Source organism: Oenanthe melanoleuca, chromosome 3 (genome assembly GCF_029582105.1).
Source record: "Oenanthe melanoleuca isolate GR-GAL-2019-014 chromosome 3, OMel1.0, whole genome shotgun sequence".
NCBI classification, from domain to species: Eukaryota; Metazoa; Chordata; class Aves; order Passeriformes; family Muscicapidae; genus Oenanthe; species Oenanthe melanoleuca.
In genome coordinates this window covers 106,225,554-106,253,092 of record NC_079336.1, presented here as the reverse complement: position 1 = coordinate 106,253,092, position 27,539 = coordinate 106,225,554, and the positions used below count along the sequence as shown (strand labels likewise).

The 27,539-nt window shown below is 40.0% G+C and overlaps 1 protein-coding gene across 1 annotated transcript in view; it reads right to left on the bottom strand.

Annotated features, from left to right (window-relative positions):
• Positions 1–27,147, bottom strand: part of COMMD1 (copper metabolism domain containing 1) — a 59,646-nt gene extending 32,499 nt beyond the window's left edge. The window contains exons 1-2 of the mRNA XM_056487852.1: positions 26,923–27,147; positions 9,569–9,850 (exon numbers count right to left, since the gene is read on the bottom strand). Of these exons, the coding sequence (XP_056343827.1) occupies positions 9,569–9,850; positions 26,923–27,114 (474 nt within the window). The 5' untranslated portion in view covers positions 27,115–27,147. The remainder of the gene's footprint in view (positions 1–9,568; positions 9,851–26,922) is intronic.
• Positions 27,148–27,539: the final 392 nt, after the last annotated feature.

The following is a 27,539-nucleotide window of genomic DNA, read 5'->3' as shown; positions in this document are numbered from 1 at the left end:
TGCCTATCTAACTCCACCTAAAGCAGTCTGGGAACTCAAATTACAATACCACAATCCTCACTAGGTCTCCACTGACGCAATTTATTACAACTCAATCATCAGGAATGTGACAATGTGTACAAGGAGCACTGATTCCCAGCATAGAGGTCCTTTGGTTGTGCATGGTCAGGGTAAAAAAGCACCACAAAGTTATTTCTGTACATAAAACAAGAGGTTTTATGAAAAGGGGGAAAAAACCTCTGAAAAATTGGTACCAAGTATGGCTACTTCTAAAATTGAGACTGTATTTCAAACATTTATTAATCAAATTAAGCATATGCAATTTAAATGATGCTTTCATTGTCATATTAACATACTAATGAATATACATCAGTGAGTTGAACTAAAAATATATTGAAGATTTGCATGTCTGATTATCTCTGTGGAGTTTTGCAACTGATAATTTGAAAGGAGGACAGAAAAAAACCCCCTTGTGTCAAGGTCTATGCAAAATTACAGCTGCAAGAGGTTCCTTAATCAAAGGACTCTCTTGTATTCTTTTGTAAGTTAGAATCTCTTTCTAAATGAAGAGGATTTGCTTCAGGAATTACATTCAAAGTAGTCATTTCCTCAAGTAGTATATAGGACAATGATGTCTTAACCAAAAGCACTTGTCAGTGATCTCTTCTCAACCATCTCCTTTCAGAGAAAAGCAGGGAAACCTATGCTTCATCCCACTGCCTCAGTAAGTATTTTAAAAACAAGCAAAAAGAAAAAAAAAAATCGGACCAGATGCATGCAAGGAAACAGACAAAGCTATTTTGAGTATGAAATTGTCAACACCAACCAATTTCTTGTGACCATCGAATGAAAAAAAGCCCCTGAACAATAAATGAGTTTATTTGTTAAAGCTCTAAGTCAGGACTCTGTTGCTGTTCCCAGACTTACAGGATCACTCCAGGCAACTCAGCCAAGCTGTGGCTCAGCTCATCACATTTCCCACTAACACTAAACAAAATAATCAGGCAAGGAAAAGGACAAGCATCTCAATCATGATTCTCATTACTGCTCACAAATTTATGTAGCTGAGAAACTTTCTAGAAACAAAGAATATGAACACCCTTACAAAAGCAAGATTCCCTTGCTCTTGCAATCTGTGCAGATTCCCACCTCCAGATATCCATCAGATACCTTTTCCACCCTTCTCCAGATGAATTCTACAATACAAAATTCATCCAACAGCCGTGTCTCTCATTTTCTATTCCTCCTCCATTCTTGGAAGAAAAATTGGCACTTCAGAGAAGTTATCCTCAGCATTCAAGGAGAGCTGCTTCATTTCTGTTCAAGAGATCAGTAGCTAGAATTTAAAATGGTGGCTCTTTCAACATATATGCTTAAATGAGCATTTTTTCCAAAGCAAGACAGAGATCTCAAATTCTTTTGCTCAATTTTGCCCCCAACAAATAAATCCACACTAAAAATAATGTGGTTGGGAAAAAAAAAAAGTGTGGGGAGGGAACAAAAAAATTTCATTTGGACTCACTCAGCCACTTTCAGCTCCACGAACATGTCACTGCTGGGGCAGCACAAGGACAAGCAGGAACTTTTCAAGTCCACCTCACCAAGGAAAAGACCTGATACCAAAACCCCCCTCTCAAAACCATGTGTGATCTTCCATTGACTGCCTTTCTTTCAGTCTATGTTTTGACAAGATGAAGCCAGTATACCAAGGAGCAGACATCCATTTAATATAGAGGTAAATGAACCTCCAAAAAAAGGCTTTGTCCTACAGTCTTCCCTCACTTCCTTGGGAAGGGGCATGAACATCTCCCAAAACTTTTCTGCTGGCCTCTAGAAGTCCCTAGGCAGCACTGCTCATGGTTTGCAACACTAAGAGAAACTGCAGCAGGAGTGAGAGCCTGCTTTTATCCAAACAGGGTGCTAGTATTCCAAGTGTTTCACACACTGATTTAACTGCATTTCTGTGCAGGAAGCTCACAGCACCTCAGCATTAATGCTCAGCTACCAACTCCCAAGGACAGCTTTGCACACCAGCAGATTCCAACCAGTTACCTGTGGAATCACTCTGTCAGTTTGGTAAACAGAATGATAAGAGGAAAAGAAAAGGAAAAAAAAAATGTTTATCTGTTTTCATTTTTAACTAGGATGAGTAGAAGCTTGAGAAGGATGGAAATTTGCCACCCTAGTTTGCACAAACTAGAATGAAAATATCTGCTCAGTGAAAAGATTATACTGAGAACTAGCTATGAACTGAAGGGATATTGTTTTGCTGCTGTGGACTGTGTTGTTTCTTCTGTTGCATCAATTCTTGCACAGCAAAAACTGGGGTCCATCTTTTATGAAAAATATATAAATATATATATATACACACACATATTTAAGACAGAATAAAGAGAATCCAAAGGATTAAGCAGCAAAAAGAGTGCAATGCTCTACAAGTGTTTCTCCCCAGTTACTTGCCAGCTTTCTCCTATTGTAGTTTCTAATACCTTCTCCTGCAGTAGCTCTTCATACTTAAAATAAAATAATTAACAAGTTAAGTTAAAGAACAGGTTAAATAAATTAACCTGTTCTTACTTATACCCTGAATGGCAATGTTCAGACATCTCAAAAGAGATCATGATAAACCTGAAAGGATCTCCACAGCACTTCTCAGCTGCAATGTGGCATAGTATCAAGAGGGGCAAGGCTGGTCAACTGGCAAAACAATAATTTTAAATGTATTTGGCCAAGCTAGGCCTGTACAAACAAGATGCTTTTTCAGCCAATGCAGTGGGCATTTATGCTCATAACAACTCCTTTTTTTCCTGAGCTTCCTAAGAACAAATTACTTGCTGATGTTGATATCCAAGTCCTCTGAACAACACAGATGGACAACACCACCAGAGTTAAGATGCAAAGAAGCTTTGATTTGCTGTATACAGGCTCTTCAGCAAAGAAATTTCCCCTTTAAAAAATGTTTTTCAAGAATCACACAAAACTTCTGTTAAAAAGATGCTAGTGGACATTACCTTTTTTATTCCTTCAATTACACTTTGGCTCAAGTATAGACTGGCTCTGCTGTAAGGTCATGCAGCCAAATGGTGCCAGTCTGCCTGTGGCATTCTGTGCCAATGCAGTGCTTTAATTTGCATGTTTGCAGACACTCTCCACACAGCCCCAAGTCCATGGTGCTGGGGAATTGCACAGACAGTGGGACTGCCTGTGATTATTTACACAACAGTAGTGCAAGTGTCACACAGAAACTGCTCTGCCATCCTGCCTCCAACAACAATTCCTTCAGAGATGGGGGAGATGCAATTTGTTATGACTCTGTAGAGCCAGCTCCAAGAAAAAGCATGTGGTAAAACACTTTTGCTGGGACAATTTTCAACAGCCAGGTCACTTGACCCCAGCTTCCCCTGTCCCAGCCTCATTGCAATCTGTTTCTCAAGACTGCAAGAGATGCTCTAGAGGACATTTCATTAAAGCTATCCCACATTTTGCTGCAGTGTGTGAATGCCACATTGAGGTTAGATTGCAAAATATTTGTTGATATCATGTATAACAGATTCCAAGTCCTCTGTCATAATGTGCAAGACCTGAGAAGGTAAAAATTTCAAGGGTTCAGGACTGAATCTGAATTTAGGCAGATGAAAGGCAGTATATAGGCATCACTGCTGGCTTCATACAGCTCACCTTCAATTAAAGCAGAATTTCCCCTGTAACACCCTGAGTTCAGCTACAATCAAAAATACTTACATCCCAGTTAACTTATTCTATTTAATTACTTCAGCAAATCCAGTTCCAGAGTAAAGACAGGGAATATAAGAGTACGTGTGCACTTGTACATCTGCATATACAGGACACAAATAAACCAGCATGGAAACTGTCAGCACTACTGATTACAGAATATCCTTGCTTTGTGTAGGCTGTATACATGAGGTAAAAAATACAGTCAAACATACCCAGTGAAAAAGTGACAGTTTGAGTCAGACAGTTATTTAATACCTTCATTTAATGCTCTTATCTTCTTAACATACTTATTACACTTCCATGTCCCAAGAACCACAAATAATAAAATTCTCTTCTTGTTCCCCAAGTTTCTCTCCACTCCAAGAAGGTGACAAAAACTGACCTGTCGAAGCAGGAGAGTATCATGCAGAGGATTAAGTAAATAACTGAGTTAAGTCAGTCAACTGTGTGTGTTTCCTCTGTGCTGAGTGAGCTGCTGCCCTCTTCATTTTTTATTTGCTTTTGCACTGTACTGCCCTTATGTAACCGTTCCCTCCAGCTCATAAATTTCCAAGGTGAACAAAAGCTCAAATGATTACTTTCAGCTTGGCCATAAAGGTGATTTTTTTTCCAACTGACTCCTACTTACCAGATTCTATCATTTAATCACATAAAAATATCAAGCCCATTGGGGTTAAGTTGATTAATTTGGCTTCTAAATGCCCATGCTTTCCCATTTTCGACTGGAACATCGTTTCTGATGATGTTAATAGCTACAAAGATTAAGACAGATTTTGGCTGGAAAGGAAAATGGTTTGGTGGTTGCTTTTCCTTCCTCTTTGCAGGCCAGGCTGGTGTTATTTTGCTTTGGGTACCTGGAGCTGCTTTTCATCTCCCCACCATCGCTTTGTCCACACTGATACCCTACAAAAAGCAATCTGCCTTTTCAAACAGATCCCACATAAAAAAGACTGGAGACCCATTATCTGGGGCTATTTTCAGCCATATCTCTGAAGGAGCCTGACCTGGAGTCACACAGAGGCAAAAGCAGGTGCAGCCATAATCCTTCCTCCCTATGGCATGAGTTTACTCCTGATGGTCTCTTGCTCTGACATCTCTGCAGCAGCAACAGCTATGGCTGGTGATAACTGTAGCTGACAAAAGCCAAGAGAAGAATGGCTTAGAAAAATGCACAAAGCACATCCTCAGCAGCATCCAGTCTGTACTCCCAGCAAGGGAATGAGTTTTACAGAAGAAAAATTCTAAGATTTTTTTACTACATCGCTAAAGCATGCTCATGTATGAATGCTAAACATAAATATAATTTGCTTATAGCACAGATGATAGAAATTTCAGCCTAAATTTGTGCAGACATAATTAACAAGTCAGAAAAAAAATTAATCTCCCAGAAGTTAACTTTGAGACCTACTCCACTCCTTCCCAAAACATTAATTAAATCTTTATAGTCATTGCAACTAAAACTTGATGAAATATCAAACTCCAGACCTCCAAAATACTGGTAACATTTTATCTCCTACATATAGCTCACGACAATTGTCTATACTCCTTATGAACTCTTTCCACACATGAACTAATAGAATTATTACCTGAATTATTATTAGTATTATTTTTTCTGAATTACCAGGGTCTGGACTCAGCCACTAGCAGACAGTAAGTGAACTGCCAGCTGACAGCTCCTACTTTTTCAGCCTCAAGTATGCTATTGCACTGAAAGATACACTTCACCTAGCAAGTCCTTTCATCAGAAAGTATTTTAGCTCACTGGGGAGAATTTAAAGTGACAATCAAAATATAATCATAAGTATTGAATATTAGAATTTCACTGAAAAGGCTGTTGCTAATGCTTGCCTGTTCTTTAAAGAAAAATACTTGTTTTTTATGAAGATACATATCCCTGGAGATTTCAGACCAGAAGTACATAGAATGAAAGGCTGCTGTTTGCCCTTAACTTTGAAAGAAATTATCCTAATTTCTTACCTTGTATGTAGCTTTTGGTATTTGCTATATTGTGGTATTTACCTACTGTATATCATTAACTGCTATGACATCTCTGTCAGGTAGATGCTTTTAGAAAAGGAAAGAGAAGAGAGATACAATATTTGGGGAAAAAAACCCATTTTAATCCATAATCCTGATGTGATTATGTCAGGTCTTTCTGGGAAGAATTCTGTGGTAGAATCCCAGCATCATGTTAAACTAGGGCAGAAAATACTCTTTGATCATAAAACATGCTTTAAGATCCAACAAAGCCCCAGCAGAAGTGATATTACATGGATTACTGGTATCTTAAACACTAAAAAGAAATGTATGCAAAAATACCCATTCTGTAAATAAGTTACAGCAAAAAAGCCAAGAACAAATTCTCATTTAATCTGTGATATCTGATCAGTCTCAGGCATTAAACTGCAAAATATGTAATGCTATATATTTATATCTATTTATATCTATTTATATAAAGAAAGTAAAACTTATTGATAAATCAACCACAGGAAGACCACAGCCCCAGGGGAGAGGCACATCTCATGAGAAAATAACATGACAAAGTCCAGAAAACAAGTTTAAATATAATCTTAGTGCCAAGCCATGGTGCAAAACCAATGCATTCATTCTCTATCAATGGCAAGGTCAGGTATAAATGTGCAGGGAAGCCAACACTGCACAGCAGAGGCTTCCCACCATGTGGAGCAGGGCTGGTGCAGAGGGGCAGGAAGGGCATGAGAAGGAGGATGCTCCAGCTCACCCTCCCATCCCCCTGAGCAGATTCATGTCTGGCTGAAATTTCATGCCAAAAGAGCTTCACAGACATACTCAGAGAGGGAGAACAAGATAAAAAAGGACATCAAGAAGGGGCCAAGTAGCTACAGATGTTTTAAGAGAAAGCCAGCAAGGTAGATTAAACACACAAGAGGATAAAACCATTGTGCCAAAGAAAAGATGAGCTGTCAAAATGGCAAAAAATGAACTGGCTGTGATGAGCACTAAATATCACAAGATGAAGGCAAATGCAGGCTGAAGTGCAACTGTTTTATCATTTTATTTTTAGTCATATTGTTAAAGAAAATGGGCTTTCAAAACTGATGGCTAGAATGCTCGTCTGCCTTTAATCGGGATCTATAAACACCAGCATAAAGGAAACTGTTAATGTTGCTGTAAAATCTTTACTGAAGCAGAGTTCAAACCCCAATTTACAGATCCTGAATTAAATTTTTCGAAGTTTGGAGCATGGTATTTTCAAATGTTCCTCATTAGAAGTGTTTTTAAGAGCATTTAGGGAAAAGGGCTCATTTTTCTCTCTTATCAGTAATGGCAAGGCTAGCAAGAAATAATGCATGCAAGTTGTCATGGATTATCAAACCCAGAAACATCTCTCTCAAATCAGAAAACATTTACAAAATTTAACAAAATTCTTGTAAACTCAGTCTAGTGGCATTTATGAACCAGTCACTTCCAATTCCTCATTCCCAACCACATAAGGTCTCACACACAGAGTCTTCCCCCCATGAAAGAGATGACTAAAATTCAAAGAAGGCAAGCAGGAAGCAAAGTTATTTATTGAAGCAGAAAGAGCAGATGCTCCACCAAGCAGCCTGGTCTTCTGCTGAGCAGAGATCTAAATCCAACCTAAGACACTGAAAAGAATCAGTGACTTCTGGAAAGGTGCATTTTCTACAGAGCATTTCTTTGCTTCTGTTGAACCATGAAATATTCATGTCAATCCATTACATATCAATGCATTTGTATACTCCCCTGTTATCAGGTGTCAAAATGAAAACAGTCTGTTGTGAATAATTTACTCCTGAATCATCAGCCAGCTTTCTTCTTCAAAGCCAGATCTTCATTATTCATCAAATCTCATCTATGGCTGACAACTTTTCAGAAAATATGTTCACTGCTAAACTTAAGAAAGGTTCAAAACTTGGTATTTAGAAGACATGTGATAACAATAAAGTAAAAATACTTATAAATACTGTAAAACATGACAGTTTCAAGTTAGTGGGCTGGACCTAGTGTGCAACAACTCATTCAACCTCTAGTAGGAGTCTGTGTAACCAATCTTTCCAGGAGGACCCCAAACCCCTCTGGTTTCCCAAAATTCACCCCATCACATGATCATACAGCCTGATGCAGAGTGTCTCAACCCAAAGATTTACAGCAGAGAACTTATTTAATCCACAGCTAAAGGCTATGTGAAACCAGAGCTCCTTAGAATAAATGAAAATTGACTCAAGTGGTGACAGGGCTAATTACTCCATGGTTGTTTCAGTAAGCAACAGTTTAACTCACATCAAGTGTCAGGCTTGCCACAGCTCATTGGTATCCTCAGGGAAGGAGGCAAAATTGTGTTTGATGGCAGTTCCAAAAATGCATTTACACAACCATTTCCCTTTGCAGCATGAAGGGGCATTGCTAAAATAATTAATTTTGTTTTGGTTGTGGGGCTCTTTGGTAAGAGACATTACAGTGTCTCAGAAATGTGTATTCCTTCTCCATGTTCACTTCCTCTGACTCTCTCTGCAAAGGGTCAAAGAAATATAAATGTCCGTGTTGCTTGATGTTACTGTAAAAATCCATTACTGGGGGAAAAGATAGTTTTCAAAAAAGAAGTCATTAACCCCATTTATTTTTTAATAAATGTAGGTATTTTTCCCATTTGCTCACTAATGTACTCAATGTACTCATAATGTGCTCCCTGTAACCTTTTTATTCAAAGCAACCTTTTTTCCATTTGCTGCTAATAGAACACAGTAATTTTCAATCTCAAAAACTCCACTTCTTTGAGGCTAGGAAACAACCTGATGCCACACACCATTATTGTCCTGGTCACTGCAAAGATCCTCAAGTGGAAGGCTCAGGAAGCATCAGCTTCCACTGTCTGCAAAGGAAAATGAACTAACAGAACAACTCCAGCAGTACCTTCTGTCTCTGTAGGATCCTCTGCAGGATCCTGGTCTTGGCTTAGCCACACAGTTGGAATTCAATCACTCCTATGCACACGTATGTATGGATTGAAGTATTCCTAATTCAGGTACTCTTGCTATTAAGATACTATGAAATACAAGGAACCTTGCTAAAAGTTAACTATTAACATCAAAATGCCCAAATCAGCTCATGGCATGGTTTGCAGTAGCTACTGCTAAGAAATGAGGTTTTAAAATTTACTAAAACATTGCAGAGAGAAAAGATACCAAACTGAAACACATTTCCTGTTAGAAAACAACACTAAGTGTGAAAATGGGAAGCTGTGCCTTTAGCTGTACATTCCTATGGACTATAAAGATTAAAAAAGGAAGGCAGTGTTCAGCACTGATAGAACTATATATAGATATCTTTCAGGCAGATAAGACCAGATTGCATAATGTGACAGGTAATAAGGATGTACTTCTAACATAAGAATGGGTATTATGTAAAATAAAAAGGAGTCTTTCCCCTCATTTGTTCTAAAATGTAGTTTGTGAACTCTTTTTCAGCTCCTACTTTGCATATTTTAACTAATTCTAGTGTTTAATTAAAAAGAAAAGATTGAATTTGCAGTGCATGGTATACAAATGGAACTATAAGATCATGTTTGATTTCTACATCCTCTGATTTTTCAAACTTAATGTAAAGACAACTGTCAATACACACACAAACATATGAAAAAAGGCAAAAATTGCATTCACCAGCCAGAATGTTTTTTTGTATCCAAAGATGGATCCTAATTTCAAGTCCATTGAAGGGCCAGAGGTGATGAATCAACTGGCTTGATTTGGATGCAATGAATTCAGCAACAGGTATTTGCCTCAGTGCATATGCAGCTACATCAGGTCTATATATTTTGCAAGAGGAAGCTTACCTGTCCATTTTTTCCCAGTTCCATTTCAACTATTGCAACAGGAGTGTTTATCTGATCAATGTGCCTCAGCTGTGACTTCAGGTCCACTCTCCAGTTCATGTTTTTCAAGACATTATCCCAGCAGCTCTGATTGATCAGGCTCTCGTGGATTTGAGTCCGGTGGCTCTTCCAAAATTTTGCAATGACTGCAGCCTGATCTGATGTGATGCCACCTTGTTTTTTGGTTTGGGCAGTGAGGAAAGCTTCCAGCTGATTCAAATCCATGTCTGCTGAAGCAATTGACTGCAGGAAAATAAAGGGAGTAAAAGGAAAAAACTTGCTTAAGTGAGGACTTAAAGGTCACATCTTTAGGGTTTGACAGATACTGGATCTTAAAGGGATTGTACAAACAAAGTAGGTTATGCAAATAACCTGACACCTTTCACTAAAACTCAATTTGCAAGTATCCACTACTGATCCCAGATTCCTGCCCCACAGCAGCTGGAGGGGAGTGGGCTGGCTCCAGCAATGACCAGGGAGCACCTTTGGGAACTCAGCACTGGTATGGGATAGGAAGGAGGCTTCTCCCCCTCTCCTGGCCCTTTCCCCACTGTGCCAGAGGCATTCTCAAATGGACACTGCTACAAACACTGTGTCAGGTCTGGCACTGCACTGCTGCTCTGATGGGCCAGGAAACAGGAATGCTGGCACAAACAAGGCATGCTCCTGGGCATGAAGGGACAGCTCAGCTCACTGCAACATCCAGTTTTATCTGCCACCTCCACACCACACACAAGGAAGCAAAACTGGTAAATGCTGCCCCAGTAAAGCAGGGCCTGCAGCAGCAAGAGCACAAGTCTTTCAAGGGAGAGTCAAAATGCAAAATGTTACTGCAGTTTTTCATCTGTATTACTCTATCCATAAGGCCCAAAAAGCCTTCACAATGTAACTGTAGCCTCCTTTAGAGAATTGGTAGACTTTGTTAAGCTTTATTTCCATTTTGCCACGGTGTGGAAGGGGTCATTTATTCCTTCTCCCTGTGCAGCAACAGAAATTATTATTATTATTCCTAAAAGCCACTTTTTATATAGAAACCCAGTTTTTCCATCTATTTTTTTCAAAACTGATAAACCCACAGCCTTGTATTTGCATTGCCTAAGTGGCAATAGCTGCTACTATATATGGCCACTAAGGGAGGATGGGAGGTGGAAAGAGGAAACTGTGGTTAAGTTTCCCCATCTTCCTTTCAAGCAGATGCTTTTGCTTCATTTCCACACAAAATGGATGCAACTTCTCCAAAATGAACACAACACCTCCAAGCACACGCTGCCATGGAGCACAGCAAGGTGAAGTGCAGCCAGTCCTTGGGATTTGGCTTGATTTAATCTTCTCTGACATGGCACTGCTCCAGCTGCACTGCAGGCTCTCGGGGAAGCCACAGCCCCGTTCCTTTAGCCAGGGCTGTGACACTGTGTGGCTTTGGGCTGGACACACACACTGTGCACCTCACAGTGCCTGTCTGCAAAACTGGGCAGTGCTAATCTACAAACTGAGGAGCTGGTAGTAGTGTCTTTTTAAGAGGAATGAGCTGCCTTGCCTTGCTTTCACAATAGATCAGCTGCCATCTGTTATGTGATTGAGAAAAGAAATGGCAATCAACACTACGAGTAAACCCTCGGCTGTATTAAGGCTCCAGCTTAATAGGAGCATCTGTGATTTTATTATAAAATCTGAGCTGCCTAGAGCACCATTCTGGCTTTTCTATAGGGCATGTGACATATTGGTACATACTGCCTGCTTTATATAAAAAATATTTAACTTAAGAGGTAATTATCCTGTACTAACTCATTATGCTAGAAGTGAAAACAGCACTTCTTTTCATTTTCAGAAGAAAAGCTATTCAGACTCACAGAGCCCTTTCCTACAGCCATGTCTTACACTGTCTACTAACAGCAGTGTGGAGTATTTTCTGCTTTAATATTTTTCACATCACTACCTCTGTGTCTGTGTGACCCCAGCTCCTGCCCGTGTAATCCTCCTGTGCTGGATCATGTGAACGGGGGCAGGAGTGCAGGTGAATCAACAAGCACAGACCCCAGCACCTTATGCAAGCCCTGCCAAGATCAAGTTCAGATGCAGACTTTCTCCTCAGTTCAGCTGTGCAGAAAATTGCCTTCTGTTTTATTCCTGTGCAGAAACCAAGCACACAAACTGTGCCCTCTGCACTGAGTGAAGCAAAGGTGTCAGGCAAAACAGCTCATCTGTGTTAAACATGAACCTAAAGGTTTATATGGTGATACTAGGTACCCCTTTTCTAGGCTTGATTTCATAACCTTCCAATATTTCACATTTGTAATCCTCTAGGATTTTTTTTAAGCTCACTCTCTTTGCAGCTCACCCTTTTTGCAAGATGCAGCAGGATTTCTGGCAGTGCCCTTCTAAGCTGATAAAAAATTGCAGACACAAAGTTCCTTATTGTGCTTGACACATGATATAAATCTGACTTTGAAGTGTATCCAGATGAGGAACCTTATGACCAAACTTGAAACTTTAAGCATAAGGAACACAAAAAAAATATTACTAGAGCATGTACAGGACAGTTCAACCAAGCTATTTGGTAAAGATCATCAAGAGATTGACAATTAAATTAGGGTCTGATGTGAGCTACATTTAAAAACTCTGCACCTTTATGTATTATAAGCACCTGATACTATTTGTTACCAAAGGAGAGCCACATAAAACCAGAGGAAGAAAACCATGTATGATAATTAGCCATTATTTATACCTCCCTCATACACACATGTGCACACAATATAGATGGTTTTATAATCTACACATAAAAGAAACTTACTGCACAGCCAAGAACTCAAAAGGTAACAACCATACTGTATTTTGGTGGAGTATTTATCAGATAATGCAGACCTTATATAATATAACCTTGTAATCCATCATTCAGACTAGAATCTCTCTCTTCTTGGAAATATGACTACTACTTAAATATTCCTTTCAAAAAATTAACTGGAAGTGGGTACAAACAATCAATGAGTTATATTTTGGTACAGCTGCATGAAGATGCTAATTAATGGAGATATATTTTCTTTGAAATTCCTCAACAAATCCCACTGGCTATAATAGTTTTCAAGTCACATAAGAACAGTAGCTCATTTTAGTATTCTTTTTCATCTTAACTTGGAAACATTTCACTGTGGAAAAAAATGAAAGAATATTTGAAGTCCTTGCTGATCTTCTCAGTATCTTGCTGCATGAACATTTACACAATTTATTCTTTAAACAAATGTAGTTCTACTCCATTGCTTATATGAAGAGCCTCAGTTCAGAATTTTTTAAGCTTGGGGAAATGTTTTAATTTAACTTGGCAAAAACCATATTTCCAGTCATATTCTGCATAGCATTACAAACTGTTATTTCTATTACTTTTAACAATGCTCATTTATTACATAGAATATCAAGTTACAGTGAATACATTTGATTGATATTTCTAAGAATTTATTAAGTTAGGACACCAGTGGTTCTTCTGTGCTTATAACTAGAGACAGATAAAATATATCTGATTATAATTATCTCCCTCTCATGCTATTAAACCCCAGGAGCTTCAGATGGGCATTTATCACCACCAGGACAATGACCAGCTGTTCCTCAACTCTGACTGCCATGGTGAAGATTGTTTCACTGCTGGAATAAGCAACACATGCAGTTCAGCATCCTAACCAGAAAAATCTCAGAACTTTAAGGTATTGAAACCTGTTTTATCCATCTGCTGCTGAATCACTGAATCACTGTCAGCATTGGTTCTAGAGTGATACATCTTATTAATGCCAATTACTTAGTCCAGACAGACCTTAAAGTGCAGAATAACTTCCATACCTTCAGTCACTGTAATGTTAGTGACACATCATTATGCAATGATATGACTTTACACTCTCAGCTAATTTCAGTTTTTGTTGGTAATCACAAGTAATTTACCATTTCAACATAAAAATCCTCAACTAACAAAAAGCAGAAAAGTTCTCTTAAGAATGTATAATCACAGCTGTTCTATGCCAGTGCAAAATATAAATTAACTTTACTATGACTATTCACTTAAATGTCTAAGTAAGAAAATCCTATTTCAAAACTAGAGTCTGTAAGATAGCACCATTAGATATTAAAAATTTCCTCACATTATGTATTTTGTGATTTAATAAAACATGCTTTTTCTTTTCTCTCCTAAAAAGCACAGCTTATGGACAGTATGTCATATTACAAGCACACAAATCCTGCCCTCAGTGACTGGCAATACTTTCCTTTCCAGAAGCTGGGCAGATGCTTTTGAACAGCAAGAAACAGTTTCAGTCATACTGAATTCTCCTTGTGTTCTCCTTCAACACATACCCACTATGTCTTCCAATACAATTCAGCCAATAAAAATATGACTTCAAATACCATTTCCTTAATGAAACAGTATTTGATAATCTGGAGAGTTTTGTATTAGGCTAATTAGATCCATCAGACATGTGCCCTGGTACACAGAACAGGAAAACAGACTTAAATTCATTATATTTTCTGAGAAATAAAGCCTGACAAGCACGCAGTACTAGTGAGAAACAACAATTGGTAAAACCCACTGGGAAAAAAAAAAAAGAACATATTTCATTCTCAGAAATAAAACATTACTTGTCAACCATCACAGAAGAGCTTTAAGAGCTGGACATAGCAGCATGTGGAGACATTTCCTCCAGCTGACCCTAAGAACTGCAGGCTGCTGCCACCCTGTAGCACAAAGAAATCCCAAGCTCAAGGAAACCAACAGTTCATGGCCTGTGCTACTGAACTTGCCTCCTTAGGCTTTTGGGAGCTGGGGTAAAAGGCTATTCCTGCATCACAGCCCTTCTCATTCATGTGCTTTTAGAAACAGAACCTGAAAGCATTTCTCAGAGCCCAGGAATGCATGCAGGGAGATGTGGGAGCAGCTCAGACAGGAGGAACACGCCAAGGAACCTCGCTCAGCCAAACATCTGCACCACACCAAGCCTGCTCTGGGTAACACCAACATGCAGCTCTTTCATTTATTCATTCATTCATTCAGCCTCAGGAGAAAACATTTACTGGACTTGGGGACAAACAGCAGCTGCCTGCAGGGGAAGAGATGCAGCTCAGAACAGCACATCAGTGCTGTTGACACTGTGCTATTTGTCAAGCTCAGCGTGTTCCTCTGCAAAGAGCAGCTTCTGACAGGAGGAATCCAACATCTTCCCAACCCTTTGATTCCTGGGTCTTCCTCTGTATGTACAAGCCTGACTCTCCCAAGGGCTGCTGAGACACCCAGCCCTGTAACAAATGAGCTGTTCCCATAGATGTTCCCTGGATGTAAGTCCAGAAGACTTTCCCACGTTTCTGGACACACTGGAGGTTTTCAACTAGCTGGTAGGTTGTGCCTCACTAACACTGTTTATTACAGCCCAAGAGCTCTCCTGAGAATTAGAATTAAGATAAAATTAGATACAACAGCCTGCAGCCTATCTGCACTTGGAAATGGTGGTCCATCTTTCAGGGCAAAAAAAACCCCAAAACTAAAGGTTTCTATACCTCCCACAAGTCAGAAATCACAAGTAACCCTAATACATTTAGTATTTCTACCACAAAGTAGAAAGATTTTAATTAATCTTTAAGTCTTCATCGAATCCATGTGAGATCATATGAATTCTTTTATTCATATTCCATGCTATGTCCCAGTATTACTTTTACTTGCCTCTTATGGAACTGTAGTGAAAGCTAAAAGTGAAATAAAAGTTTGCTAAGAAAAAAGAACCATTAAGAGGTCAATAAATACATAGATTGTGTAAACCCTGTAGCTTATTTTTTCTAGTACGCAAGAGGTCTTCTGCAACAACTATTTTTTTATTCCAACCTTTTTATTTCTTGCCAAGGAGGCACTCACCAGGTCGACAGAGTTTCAGTAGACTTGTAAATATTTTTGAATTTGACTTCTGATTTTTGTCAGGCTTTGTTCTTGGATGGGAAGACTTGTAACACACACCAACACAAAAATTACAGAACTGCTGCTGCAGATGGGAAATATGTGTGTGTGGATGATGAAGTTTCAGGCAAAATTACATCCTTCCTGTGTTCCTGATCTTATTAAGCTTGATTCCACACAGACTCATTTATTGCATACATGGAAGGAAAAAATTCTTTTCAATGGGTCACTGACTCCTCCATCTTCACCCCCACAATTCCCAGGCTCCCACCAAGCAGACATCCCCTAAACACCAACTTTTTTTTTGCATACTAGCTCATCAAACTGTGTTCTCTGTTAAAATTACTTTTTTTGCTTGAAAGTTCAATCACAGGGGAGTAAATACTCAGCTATTTTTGACCTAGCTTACAACTGAACACAAAAGAGATTTAGCATTAGTCTTTAAAAGCATGTGAAGCACCCACATCTTTCCTCCAGCCTGCCCCTGCCAGGAGTCTGTGCAGCTGCTAGAAATGACCTGTTTGAACTCACAACACCATAAAATACCACTTCCCAAATTAATTTGCAGAAGGTGTCGTTTTTCTGCAGTGTGAAGATGCATTTGATGACAAAGGAGGATGAAGGGCTGATGAAAACAGGAGCTGCAACCTGAGCCGTGTTCTGCGGTCACATCACGCCTGCTGGGCTGAGCTCCAGCAAGTGGCTCCCCCGCTCCAGAAAACATCTTTAGCTGAAGGAAAATTGAGAATCATTTGGATTACTCAGTCAGGACCTACTGTGTCTAGCCCTTAGAGCACTTACAAAACAAGAACAAACAATAATAATGAAAACAGAACGAGCCCACCCACAGATAACATCAGTCATAGGTAGGTATCCAAACGATGCCTGCAGACTCAGATGATGAGTAGATACTAAAAGCTTGGATTTTAAGCAATAAACATTAAAAAAGCACCAGCCCTTCCTTCCTGAGTAACTTTTCAAACCACTTGTATTATTTAAAATAAAAGAGGAAGAGTTATACAAGAAAAAAAGGCACAGGAAAGTGCTTCTCAGAGAGCACAGATAGGCTGGACAGGCTGGAGATAAAACATGGAACAAAACAAAAGTTCTATTAATAGCAGATATACTTGCAACAACAAGGGTGAAATAGGAGGATTAAAAATATAAACATACTGAAATTAAAAATACAAATTGTCCAACCTGACCTGTACTCTACCGAATTACAGCAAAGAAAAAAAATACAGACTTTGCCACCAGTTTTCTGCCCACTCAAGTCCAATCCTTTGCTGTGGTTTAGAGAGCATTTTGCCACTTGTGGTGGAGGAAATGTCACATTTCCAGTAGTTCTTGAACATGCAACCATATTACAGACAAGTTTGAGAGGTTCAATCTCTTTCTAAATGGATGTGCACGCATATGTGCTCCCTGAACTCTGCTTCAGCAGAAGGGAGCTGTTTTCCTGGAAAACATAGAGATCTTTAGAGGTTACATTATTCAGTCTAAAATGTTTTTTCTTCAGTCCTGAAGAAGCTGGATTCAGAAGCAAGAACCCTCAACAGATGAAAGCCACTTAATGGACTATTGCTAAAGACAGAGAGGTGAATAAAAGGCAGAAAGAAATCCAGACAGGACAGAAAATACCAGATGGTAAATGAAAAAAAAAAACAAAACAAACAAACCAAAAACAAAAACCCAAAAAAAATTAAAGGGAGGGAGTTAAAGCAGGGAAAGAGAGACAGACACAGTGACAATCCTGGAACTGGTGACATGACCTGTCGTTCCCTTAGGAGACCAAGTACTCAGCCTTTTCTTCTCCCCCTCTGTCCTCTTACAATAAAAGAGATCTGTGTTTACCAGGTTTCTACAATAATTCTGGGAAAATTACTTGCTGCTGCGGACTACTGCTTCATGTTTAATCTCATTTCACTTAGGAGAGTTAAAAATAGAAGTTGGAGCACTTCACATTTTGAAGACATGGAAAAAAAAAGTTGCAGCTCTACCCTGAGTGCAGTAATGGTGTAGACATTAGCAGAGCTTATTGGAGCTTTGCAAGCAGTGATCCTGTCAGTGAAATCAGCATAAACTTGCTTTATTATGAACCATGCACAGAAACAGAATTAGTATCATGAATTAAGTTTCCACTTCTACTCAGAGTACCTTGATTGTCTGCATCTTAAGGGTTAACTCAGCTAATCTGTCCCTTGGCTTGCATTTGGACATAAAGCAGAGATGCTCTAGCAGTGAAAAACATGAACTATATGAGTCTCACCCCTCCCCTGTTACCATATACTCCATTTTAGTGGCAAATTCTGACTCCAATCTCTGCTTTCCTTCTTTCCCAGCACTACTGTGCATTACCTGCTATTGCCACTCTAAGCAGCAGCTGGAGTTCCATTTCCTACCTGGAAGGAGAATGATTTCTGCACTCCCAGCCTAGGCTGGAAACTCAACCCTGTCTCACTCAGCCCATAACCCTGCAGACAAGTTTCAGAGCAGCAAATGGATCAGCCAAGGAAGGAGAGAAGCTTACAGACTACACTGCTTCACAGGAAGCAACCAACAGTGCTCTGCCATCTGGTCCTTCACCACCTATTTTGACAACTCATGTTACATGCTGACAGAGCTGACAGGTGAGAGAGAAGCTTCCATTCTCAGGATCCCAGCCACCAGGGCTTCCTTTCAGCACAGGGAAAATAGTTTTCCCTCCTGTCAGCTCAGTGAAACATAAAACATGTTCCCCAAACCAGCAGCAGCCATGGTGACTGTGAACACACGAGACTTTACAAGGAGAAAGGAGCAGCAGGTCAAACTCCTCAGCACAGGAATCAAAACTCCTCTCTAAATCTTCCTCTCCATCCCTGTTGCTGGAAAACATCACCTGATCAGGAACAGAGACCAAAGCAAGGAGCTTGGAAGAAACCATCTCTCACTTGCCCATAAAGACTTAGTTGCCATTTCCTGTATCAAAATTATCTTTGCACTAAATATAATTAACATTTTGTGAGGAAAAAAAAAAAGCTGAAGACGTGATGAAACAGCTAAGACATCAACCAAAGCATTCTCCAACAGAATCCTATTTAATATCAATGACTGCTTTGACTACCCCAGAAAAGGTAGCTCTCTATCAGGTTGGGCTGCTGGACTCTATCTATCTATCTATCTATCTATCTATCTATCTATCTATCTATCTATCTATCTGTAGAGCTGGCCAAGCCTTCAGGGCTTTCCCCAGTTTGTGGGGGTCCCTCAGCAGCCCTGTGCCTGCACAGCCCATGTGCTCTGCTGCCCATGCACCACTGTGGCTGCCAGAGCTTGCAGGGACACAGCCAGTGAAAACAGCTGAAAATCTGCTTTTGGATTCCATGTTTTTAGGCCTCAGCTGCTAGAAACTTCAGCAATCAATTGCTCCAAGACCCCTACAAAAAGACCATCAAAAAGAATTTAATTAATTTTCCCCGTGGCTTTTGTCTTTTAGTAAAATCGGGGGCTACTCATATTCAATAAACTCCTTCCCATTTGTCCACATGGACAGTTTCATTAGAGCTTTCTGTTCATTATGAGACTTTTTGCAGGTTTCCTGACATGTGATAAAAAGAACAAACCCACTCTCCTTGCCAAGCAAATGTAAATCGTAAATGTACCATTTTTTCTTCCGTAGAAAAAGGGAGTAAAGAAGATCTTTCTCACTTCAAAAATATTAAAAAATTGAGCTAAATGAAAAAAAAGGAACCCAACTAATCCAAGTACATGAAATATTTCTGCCATGTGTGACTGTGTAAAACTAAAAGGCACTTATACAAACAGCTTGACAGAAGAGAATAAAAACTACTCTTGAACCAGAAATGGCAAAAAGAGTCTGAAAGAACAGCACATCTGATGTGACAGTCTGAAGAGAGACAACAAAGCCGTGTGTAAATGTCAGACAAGGAGTAAAAATGTCTGTTGATTACTTGCCTTTCACACAGATACTACTTCAGTGTCTTCAAAATATATTTCATAATCCTGGCATCACAGTTCAGAGAGACTGCAAAGGAAGGAAAGAAAAACTACCCACCAAGCTGAGGTAGAAATCTCTTGGCAGAAATCCCAAAACATCTCAACCAAGAAAAAAAATCAAACCTTATTTGGAAAAAACCCCACAGAATTTGCTTAAACTATATTTGTATTGCCACTTTTTATTGTTAGCAAAGAGAGAGAGATGTGAAAAAACATACTTTTGGAAATGTATTAACATATTCACAATAACATGATTACAAAAATATTTTGTAAATAGTTAGAAAAACACTTAAAGCTAAAAACTGTTTGGACAAGTTGGCTATTATTTCACATTTTCTGTGAACAGTATATTTTATGTCTTGTTTTCATGAGATTGCTGCAGTCTGGTTTTGCTTACGTGAAATCACACATAAGCCAGCATTGTAAAAAGGTAAATACAGAAGAATTAGAGGGATAAAAAAAGTGCATTCCAAGATCACTGTCACCTTTAAAAATTAAACTTGCAGTCCTCAAAGCACAGCAGATAAACAGATACTGAACTCCACTGGGAACTGAGAATGAGGAGGGACTCCCAGGCTTGCTATACAATTCTAAAACTACCAACTTTATAAAAGATAGAATACTCTGAATTAGATCTTGGGCTATCAACCAGAACCAGGTGCTTGTGCACTGTAAACAAAGCAAAAGGCAAGTCCCACTCACTTTGTTCAAACAGTCCAATTCTTAAATTGTTGAGTGGCTAAAATAAGTAAAGGAAGATCTGGTTTCCTTGTTTATAATTGGTAAACACAATGGTACAAAATTATGGAAAACTACTGGGCTTAAGCTTGAGGTATTGAGAATACAAAAAAAAATGCCTTCCCTTCAAAATAAATAATCAAACAAACCAAAGCCAACAAAAACAACCACAAAAAACAAACCAACCAACCAAGCCAGTTTGGTTTTCCCAATAATGAACCTTAATCCTTCACAATGGAGGCCATCAATGTTCCACTCATTCTTACTCCATAAACTAAATCCTTTTCTTAAAATTCACAGTGTAAAAGCATATATTTATAATGGTAATTATAAAATAAAAAACTAGTTATATTAGGCCCTGTGTTTAAATAAAGTCACTCAATTCACCTTGTTATAACATAAATCATCCCCCAGGGATGACCTTGGAGCCGTCTCAGGAAGCTGCAGCTAATCCTGACTGCCCAGGGAGGCTCCTGGGGAAACACACAGGAGCCACTCAGGAGCTCTAGCTGTCAGATGTTCTTACCTGACAACTTCTGCCCCACTGGGTTTTAGGACTAAAACATCAATGAAAAAGGACTTCACATAACATTTGCAGTGCCATTACACCTTTTCCCTTTTTTTTTTCTTTTTTTTTTTTTTTTTTTTCCCTTAATTAAATAAACTATTGAAAAAAACAAAATGTCCAACAAATCCAAATGTTGAAGAAGTCAGGCTCCACCATATTTGGTCACCAGACTGGAAGAAATCCAGAGTACAAGCTTCAAACTGCAATAATTATAGCCATACAAGTAGATTCTAGTCACACCACACAAAAGTTTTGGTCTTGTCTGCATTTTTTTTCTTTTTAATAAGTTGTTGGATATACTGCACCCAGTTGCTATACACTAGCACAGTCAAAAATCTAAACTACATCATGCCAAGATTGTAGCTAAGTGTTACAAGGAATGAGAAATTTCAGATGTTCAGTTTGCAAAAAAGTTTGAGTTGTAAGTGTCATCCAAATTTCCTTTTTATACACTAGCTGTGAGCTTCACTGGCTGAAGTGCATACCACACCTCCTGCATCTTTGATAGTGTGTTAGTCAATGTGTTAACCACTCTCTCTGAAGAAAGCAAGAAAGCAAGCAAGCAAGCAAGAAAGCAATATCTATTATCTGCTCAGCTTTGTGACAGCATCACATGAAACCAGTAAGGCTGAAATTAATATTTTTATTTCCTTGTCACCATCAATCGGCTCCTGGAGCAAGCAAGAACTAATCTTCCTTCACACCAGTTGTAAGAGACACCATTTTTATAGTATCATATAACAAATAACAAAATTTCAGCATTGAGCCTTTCCTTTCCTTTTAGTCTTCATGCACCACATTGAAGACAAGACAGCCCAAGTTCTCCCCTTTTCAGAGCCCCACATTTAAAAAAAGTACAACTCAAAGTAGTCCAGAAAGTCACCAGTGCTGTGAGATGATGGCACTGAGCTTCATTACCCTCTTCAGCATTTACCACACACTTCGGGAAATAGAGAATGGGGCCTTAGTGGTACTGAAATAAAGGCATGAAACTACCTGTGAAGCCTAAGGGAGTCCTCCCTTTTCAAATATATTCAATACAGCATGTATTTGATGAATACTAATTAAGCATAGTAGAAGCATTTAATTTGGAATAATGATCTTCAAAGGCAAGATTTGACTCCCTGTTTTTCAATCAGAGTAGGCTCTTGTTAAGGTCAAGAGGAACACCATGGGGATCAGATTGGAATAATGAATTACAGCATAATCAATATATTTCATTTTCTGTGCACAACAGTGTTTGTGTATACTCAACATACACAAATATACACAGAACATGCTGATCACAGACACACGTGTGTGTAACTTACAAAGTCACACCTGTGGCTTTGGGTTTTGGGATTTTTTTTCTGAGAAATGGTTCATTAATGATGAGAATGGTACGTGCTTGCAGAAGTCCTACAAAGGCAGCAAACTAAACCACACATTTGGATGGGAAAGTGGGAATCAGCAGGACATGCAGCACTCCCACCACCAGGAAATCCAACTTTCTCAGCAGCATGCTGTTCTGGAAGTCCATTAACTGGCAATTAGCAGATTTAAAATGCAGTAGGACACTAAAACTAAGAGGTAGTGCAGAGGCATTAGACATGAGAGGAGCCAGTACTGACCTGCCTGCTCTAGAAACACACAGGTAGCACCAACCTCCACAACTGGGGCAAAGCAACCAGATCTCTGCTTGCAGAGATATAATCAACACTGTAATTAGAAGAGAGAGAGAGAGAGAGAGAGATTTGCTTCTTGTTTGGGCAATACAGAGCCTACCACACCTATAATAGATCAGTGACACAGATCTGATGACGTTACTCTAATTTACCACTTTTCCGTAGCTAACCTTAAAAAAAAAAAGCACTGCAAAAGGTCAGGTAAACCAGTAAACTTCTGGTGAGCCATTTTCACTGAGGTGGCACAATTACAGAGTATCAGCATTTCACAATCCAAATGAAACAAGCCTTTCTGTCTCATGTGTGAGTTACAGAAAATACCACTCATTAAATAAATGAACGATGCCATAATGGTGGGTGCCCTTCTGTTTCTGTCTGCCTTCAGGATCTGCAGTGGTAGTTGAGGTTTGTAATGTACAGGCTCCTCGTTCACACCCTGTTGTTTAAAACAATGCTCGTGGTGCAGAACACCATCACCTCCAAATCTCACAGCCACCAGCAATAACACCACCTCCTACCCATCTCCTTAGGAATCACAGTACCAGTGAAAACAGCACTGCAAGTGTGAGAGGCTTTAACAACACCAATCACAACTTTTGCAACCTGAGAAATCAGGAAAAAGTCATTAAAAAGATCCCGAATGATGCAGGCACATTTTTCTTTCTAGCTGACATACCTAAGCAACAAATTGCTGCTCCAGGCAGTGGAGCACTGATCTTATCACTCCTGGCAATGTTCTTCACGTTCTGCACCCAGCCTTCCTCTCCACTTCATTGTTTTCAAGTATTTTCCCCCTCCACTTTATGTGACCTGCCAGCTGTGCCAGTCCCCTTGTGAAGTGACCACATATACACCAACCTAAAAGCTGAAGTAACTCATATTAAAATCAGTAAGAATGCTTTGGGGTAGTGCCCACGCACATTTACATCACTGCAATACAGTAGGTGCTAGTTCCAGTAAACATTACATTTTCTACCCTCCTAAGACAATGTTGAAAAGGGGGGGGAAAAAGTAAAAAAGAAGCAATAACTGTGGGATTAGAGTTTATATGAGAAAATGTATGCTGCAACACCAGACACTGGTGAGCTGGCAACTGAGCTGTGTTCAGATTAGTGAGCTACATAATAGTGGTGTTCTGCTACAAAAAAAAAAAAAAACAAAAAAAAAAACAAAAAAAAACAGGAAAAAAAAAAAAGCTAGGACTCTTATTTAGTTGTTCCAGGCAAACATCAATTTGGATATTACTACTACTACTACTAATTATTTTCTCATGTGTATCCTATTATAACACTACAGACATTCCCTACCTCACAAAATTTGTGCAAAGTTAGTTATTAATACATTTTCACCTAGCTCAATAACAAATAGAGTTATCCATTATAAGCCCAGTCGTTCACCGGAGTAAAAAGTATAGCACTACATAGGACACATTTTTGGGCAGAAAACAGGGACACAGTACTCATTTCACTTTCCCTGAATCAAGAAGAATGAGATTGCTTAAAATATTTTCTTTTTAGTGAGCATATGCAGGCACAATTGCAAATCAAAGTGGCAGAAAGCAAGCAGTGTCTCCTATTAGCTCTTCCAAAGTTATTTAATCTCAGTCTTCAGACTGAAGCTTCTCTCCCTCTCACCCTTCCTGAAGCTTGGACAACTGCAAAGTGCTCCTGAGTTCGTAACACAGCCCACATATTTGAGGAATCACAAGCTAACCAAGGAGAGGGAAGAAAGGCAACTCAAGAAGTCATTTATTTTCCACCAGTTAGCATAAATTGGTAGCAGAAATGTTTCTGTTAGCAGAAATCTTGCTGAAGAAGCAAAGGCATTTATCCTTCACAGCTGAGGGAACCTTACAACTTCTTTTCTGCTCTGATTTTTCCTGTAAGGGCAAGTCCCTGTTATGAAGACTGAGTTGTCTCTTCCTTCTCAAACGGGTAAAAATGCTTTGGAAACCCCTCTTGAGGTCACAACAACAACTTCCTAGGGAAAGGGCTGCAGTCCCTAGCAGGGATGTGACAATCTTTAGGGACAACACACTTTATACACTGGATATCAAGCTGTTATTATTATTTATACAGTCTGATTAATATTTTACTATTCACATACCAGGATATTTATTACAGATGGTAACTTCCTCAGTATTTCTGAAAAAAACCCAACACAAATAACAAAAAATCCCAAACAAAACAACTTATAAATCAAATATAATAAAATATTTCCACTCCTCATGCTGAATTTTTTATTATTATTTATCCTACATAAAGTTTGTTCCAAAGCAGAAGAGTGAAGGACACTTTAAACCCAGCAGCAAAGGATCCCACTCAGTAAATGCAAGAGGTTACTGCCACCAAAAGGAAAACAGTGGGATTACTCCACATGGAAAGGAACTATGACAGGTGGACTAATGCTGTAAACTAAACTTATGTAAGAAGCAGACAAATGTGGTGTTTTAATCAGGATGAAATAATCTTTCAAAAACCCAAAAAAGCTGGGGGGGAGGGAGGAATTCTCCTTAAGGGACAGGAGGCTGGGAAGGATGAAGGCAGAGGGCAAAAAACAATTAGCACAACACTGAAATCGTATGGTTCTCCGGGGCCAACCTTTCTAGGGCTTTGTTCTGCCCTCCAGGATATTCCACACAAGAAATTAAATTTCTTAAAAAGGAAATTTAATAAAGAAACATGATTTCACTACAAAATAAATTTGGCATTTTAGCAAGAGGTCAGCTGATTTACGCATATTCAGCAGATTGATGGCTAGCAAAGGAAACAGGGGGAAGAAATAGATAATGATGACCTCTTTTATAAACATAAATCCAGCAATACTCTCTATGTAATCTGAGAGGGAATTTACATTTTTTTTATTGCTACAGTAAACACAATAGACTTTTGTGGCACTTCTTCATCTCCGTGCTTTGCACAGGTGGAATGCAGAGAGGTAATGGGAAGTTCTCCAGTGAAAACAAGAGGTTGATTTATGATCCAGATCCATGTTTACTGCTCAGAAGACACTACACCAATTAAGTCACAGAAGCAATGAATCTCTCTGCTTCTAGACTTTCTGTTGCCATCCTGCTGTTTGCTCCCTTTCCTCCACCACCCATAGAAGGAAGGAAAAAATAAAACCACAAAAAGGTAACAGACATATTTTTTTCCCTGGCTTTTCTGATTTTAATAATAGAGATTTTTCACAATCAACTAAGTATCAAAATGGGAATAAATATGCTCAGAAATTCACATGGCAACTGGCTAGGATGGGAAAAGGCAGATCAGGTGCTGAGGAGACACCAGCACCCAAGAGGTGTGTCCAGAGACCAAGATGTTGCAGGTGAAGGAATCACTTTCGAAGTTTACTGCTATCAGTGAATACAGTGTGACACAAAAACCCTCCAGGTATCAAGTCAGGGAGATACTAAAAGAGGGAGCTAAGTTTAAGCTTCTCTACTTCCAAAGTACATTCCTCATATCAGTCTTCCCCCCCAAAACTGGAAGGTGTGAAGGAAAGAGGGCTCTCAGAGCCAAGAAAGACAAGAAGTACTTTTAGGATGCTCCAGAGCACATATCCTATAAGGGTCCATAGAACTTCGGTGCCTTTAAGTTACCCACTAGAAAAAAACTAACAGACAAAACCAGGGAGCCCTAAAGGAATCAGTCTTTAGGATTCAGTTTCCATTGCAGGCTTTTCAGGGCACCACATGAATCTGATCATTAAATAAACAACAGAATTTCCATAAAGGCAGAAAGCGAGTAACATCATCCTCATCCAATTCCAGATCTCTCAATTACATTTAAAACCACCGACCACGTTTATAAATCCTGCCATGCCGTGCATTTACCCACAAGGTGGCAGTGGCCATCCAAGGATTCAGCACCTGGAGGCTCCCTGAGCCACATGCAGCTGTCGGGAACTACACCAGGCTTTTCACTTTGAATGGAGACCAAAAAGCTCCATTATGGAGAAAAATATCCTCTCTCTTGCACAAAAATCAAAATCTGCTGACTAAATTAGCTTGCCTTATAATTGGCTTTCTCCAGAGCACGGTTTTCTTACAAGAAAACTGCAGTTCTTCTCAGAAAGGAGCAAGTCCTTATTTCCACAAGCACGCACCCTAAACGTGCTGCCTTTGCCCTGCGCAGCCCGAGGAGCTCCAGAGGAGCGGCAGAGCCCGAGGCACAGAAGCGCAGCAGCAGCGGAGCTGCGCGGGCCCACAGAGCTCACGGAGCCCCGCACAGCCCCAGCCCCAGGGTCACACCCCGTGCTGAGAGCACCGCTGCAGGCCATTCCCCGGCTCCTGTCTCGGCCGCTCGGGGATGGAGCCGGAGGTGTCACCGCCGGGCACAGGGCGGGGCGGGGCAGTGCTGCGGGCCCCGCACCCAGAGCCCCGCGCACCCCCGGCGGGAGCGAGGCCTCCCGCAGTCCGCGGCCCCGGTACCTGGAGGAGGCCGCTCATCTTGGCGCGCAGAGCGCGGAACTCCTCCGGCGGCGCCTCGGGATAGAGCTGGGCGCGCAGCAGCTCCTCGGTGATGCTGGCATTGCCGTGGAAGGCGGCCTGGGCGATGCCGCTCAGCAGCGCGCTCAGCGGCCTGGAGCCCTCGGGCGGCGGCGGCGGCTCGGGCGCCGCCATCGCGGGCAGGGCGGGGCCGCGGTACGGCGGCCGCGCGGGGCCAGAAGCGCTGCCCAAGCAATCGCCAATCCCATCAACCAGAACCTAACACCAAGCGCCGCACGGGGTACAATAATCTCCACTTTCCGAACTGTTTTTTCACCGAAAATACTCCGCTACTCATGTACTTTAAGGAAACTTCCACAGGCCTTGCCCTCTATTATTTGCTGAAAGATGCAGGGTTAACACTAAAACACGAGGCCAGTTAAAACAAAGGTACTAACAAGGAGCAAGTGTTTTCTCTGTGCACCATTTTATACAAGTTTCAATATTAAAAAAAAACCAAACCAACATTAAAATGTTTTGTATATACAAACATTGTCACAAAAGACACTGTGTGCTCTCCAAAGAGGTGCCCACAGAAAGTTTTCTTTGCTAATACAACA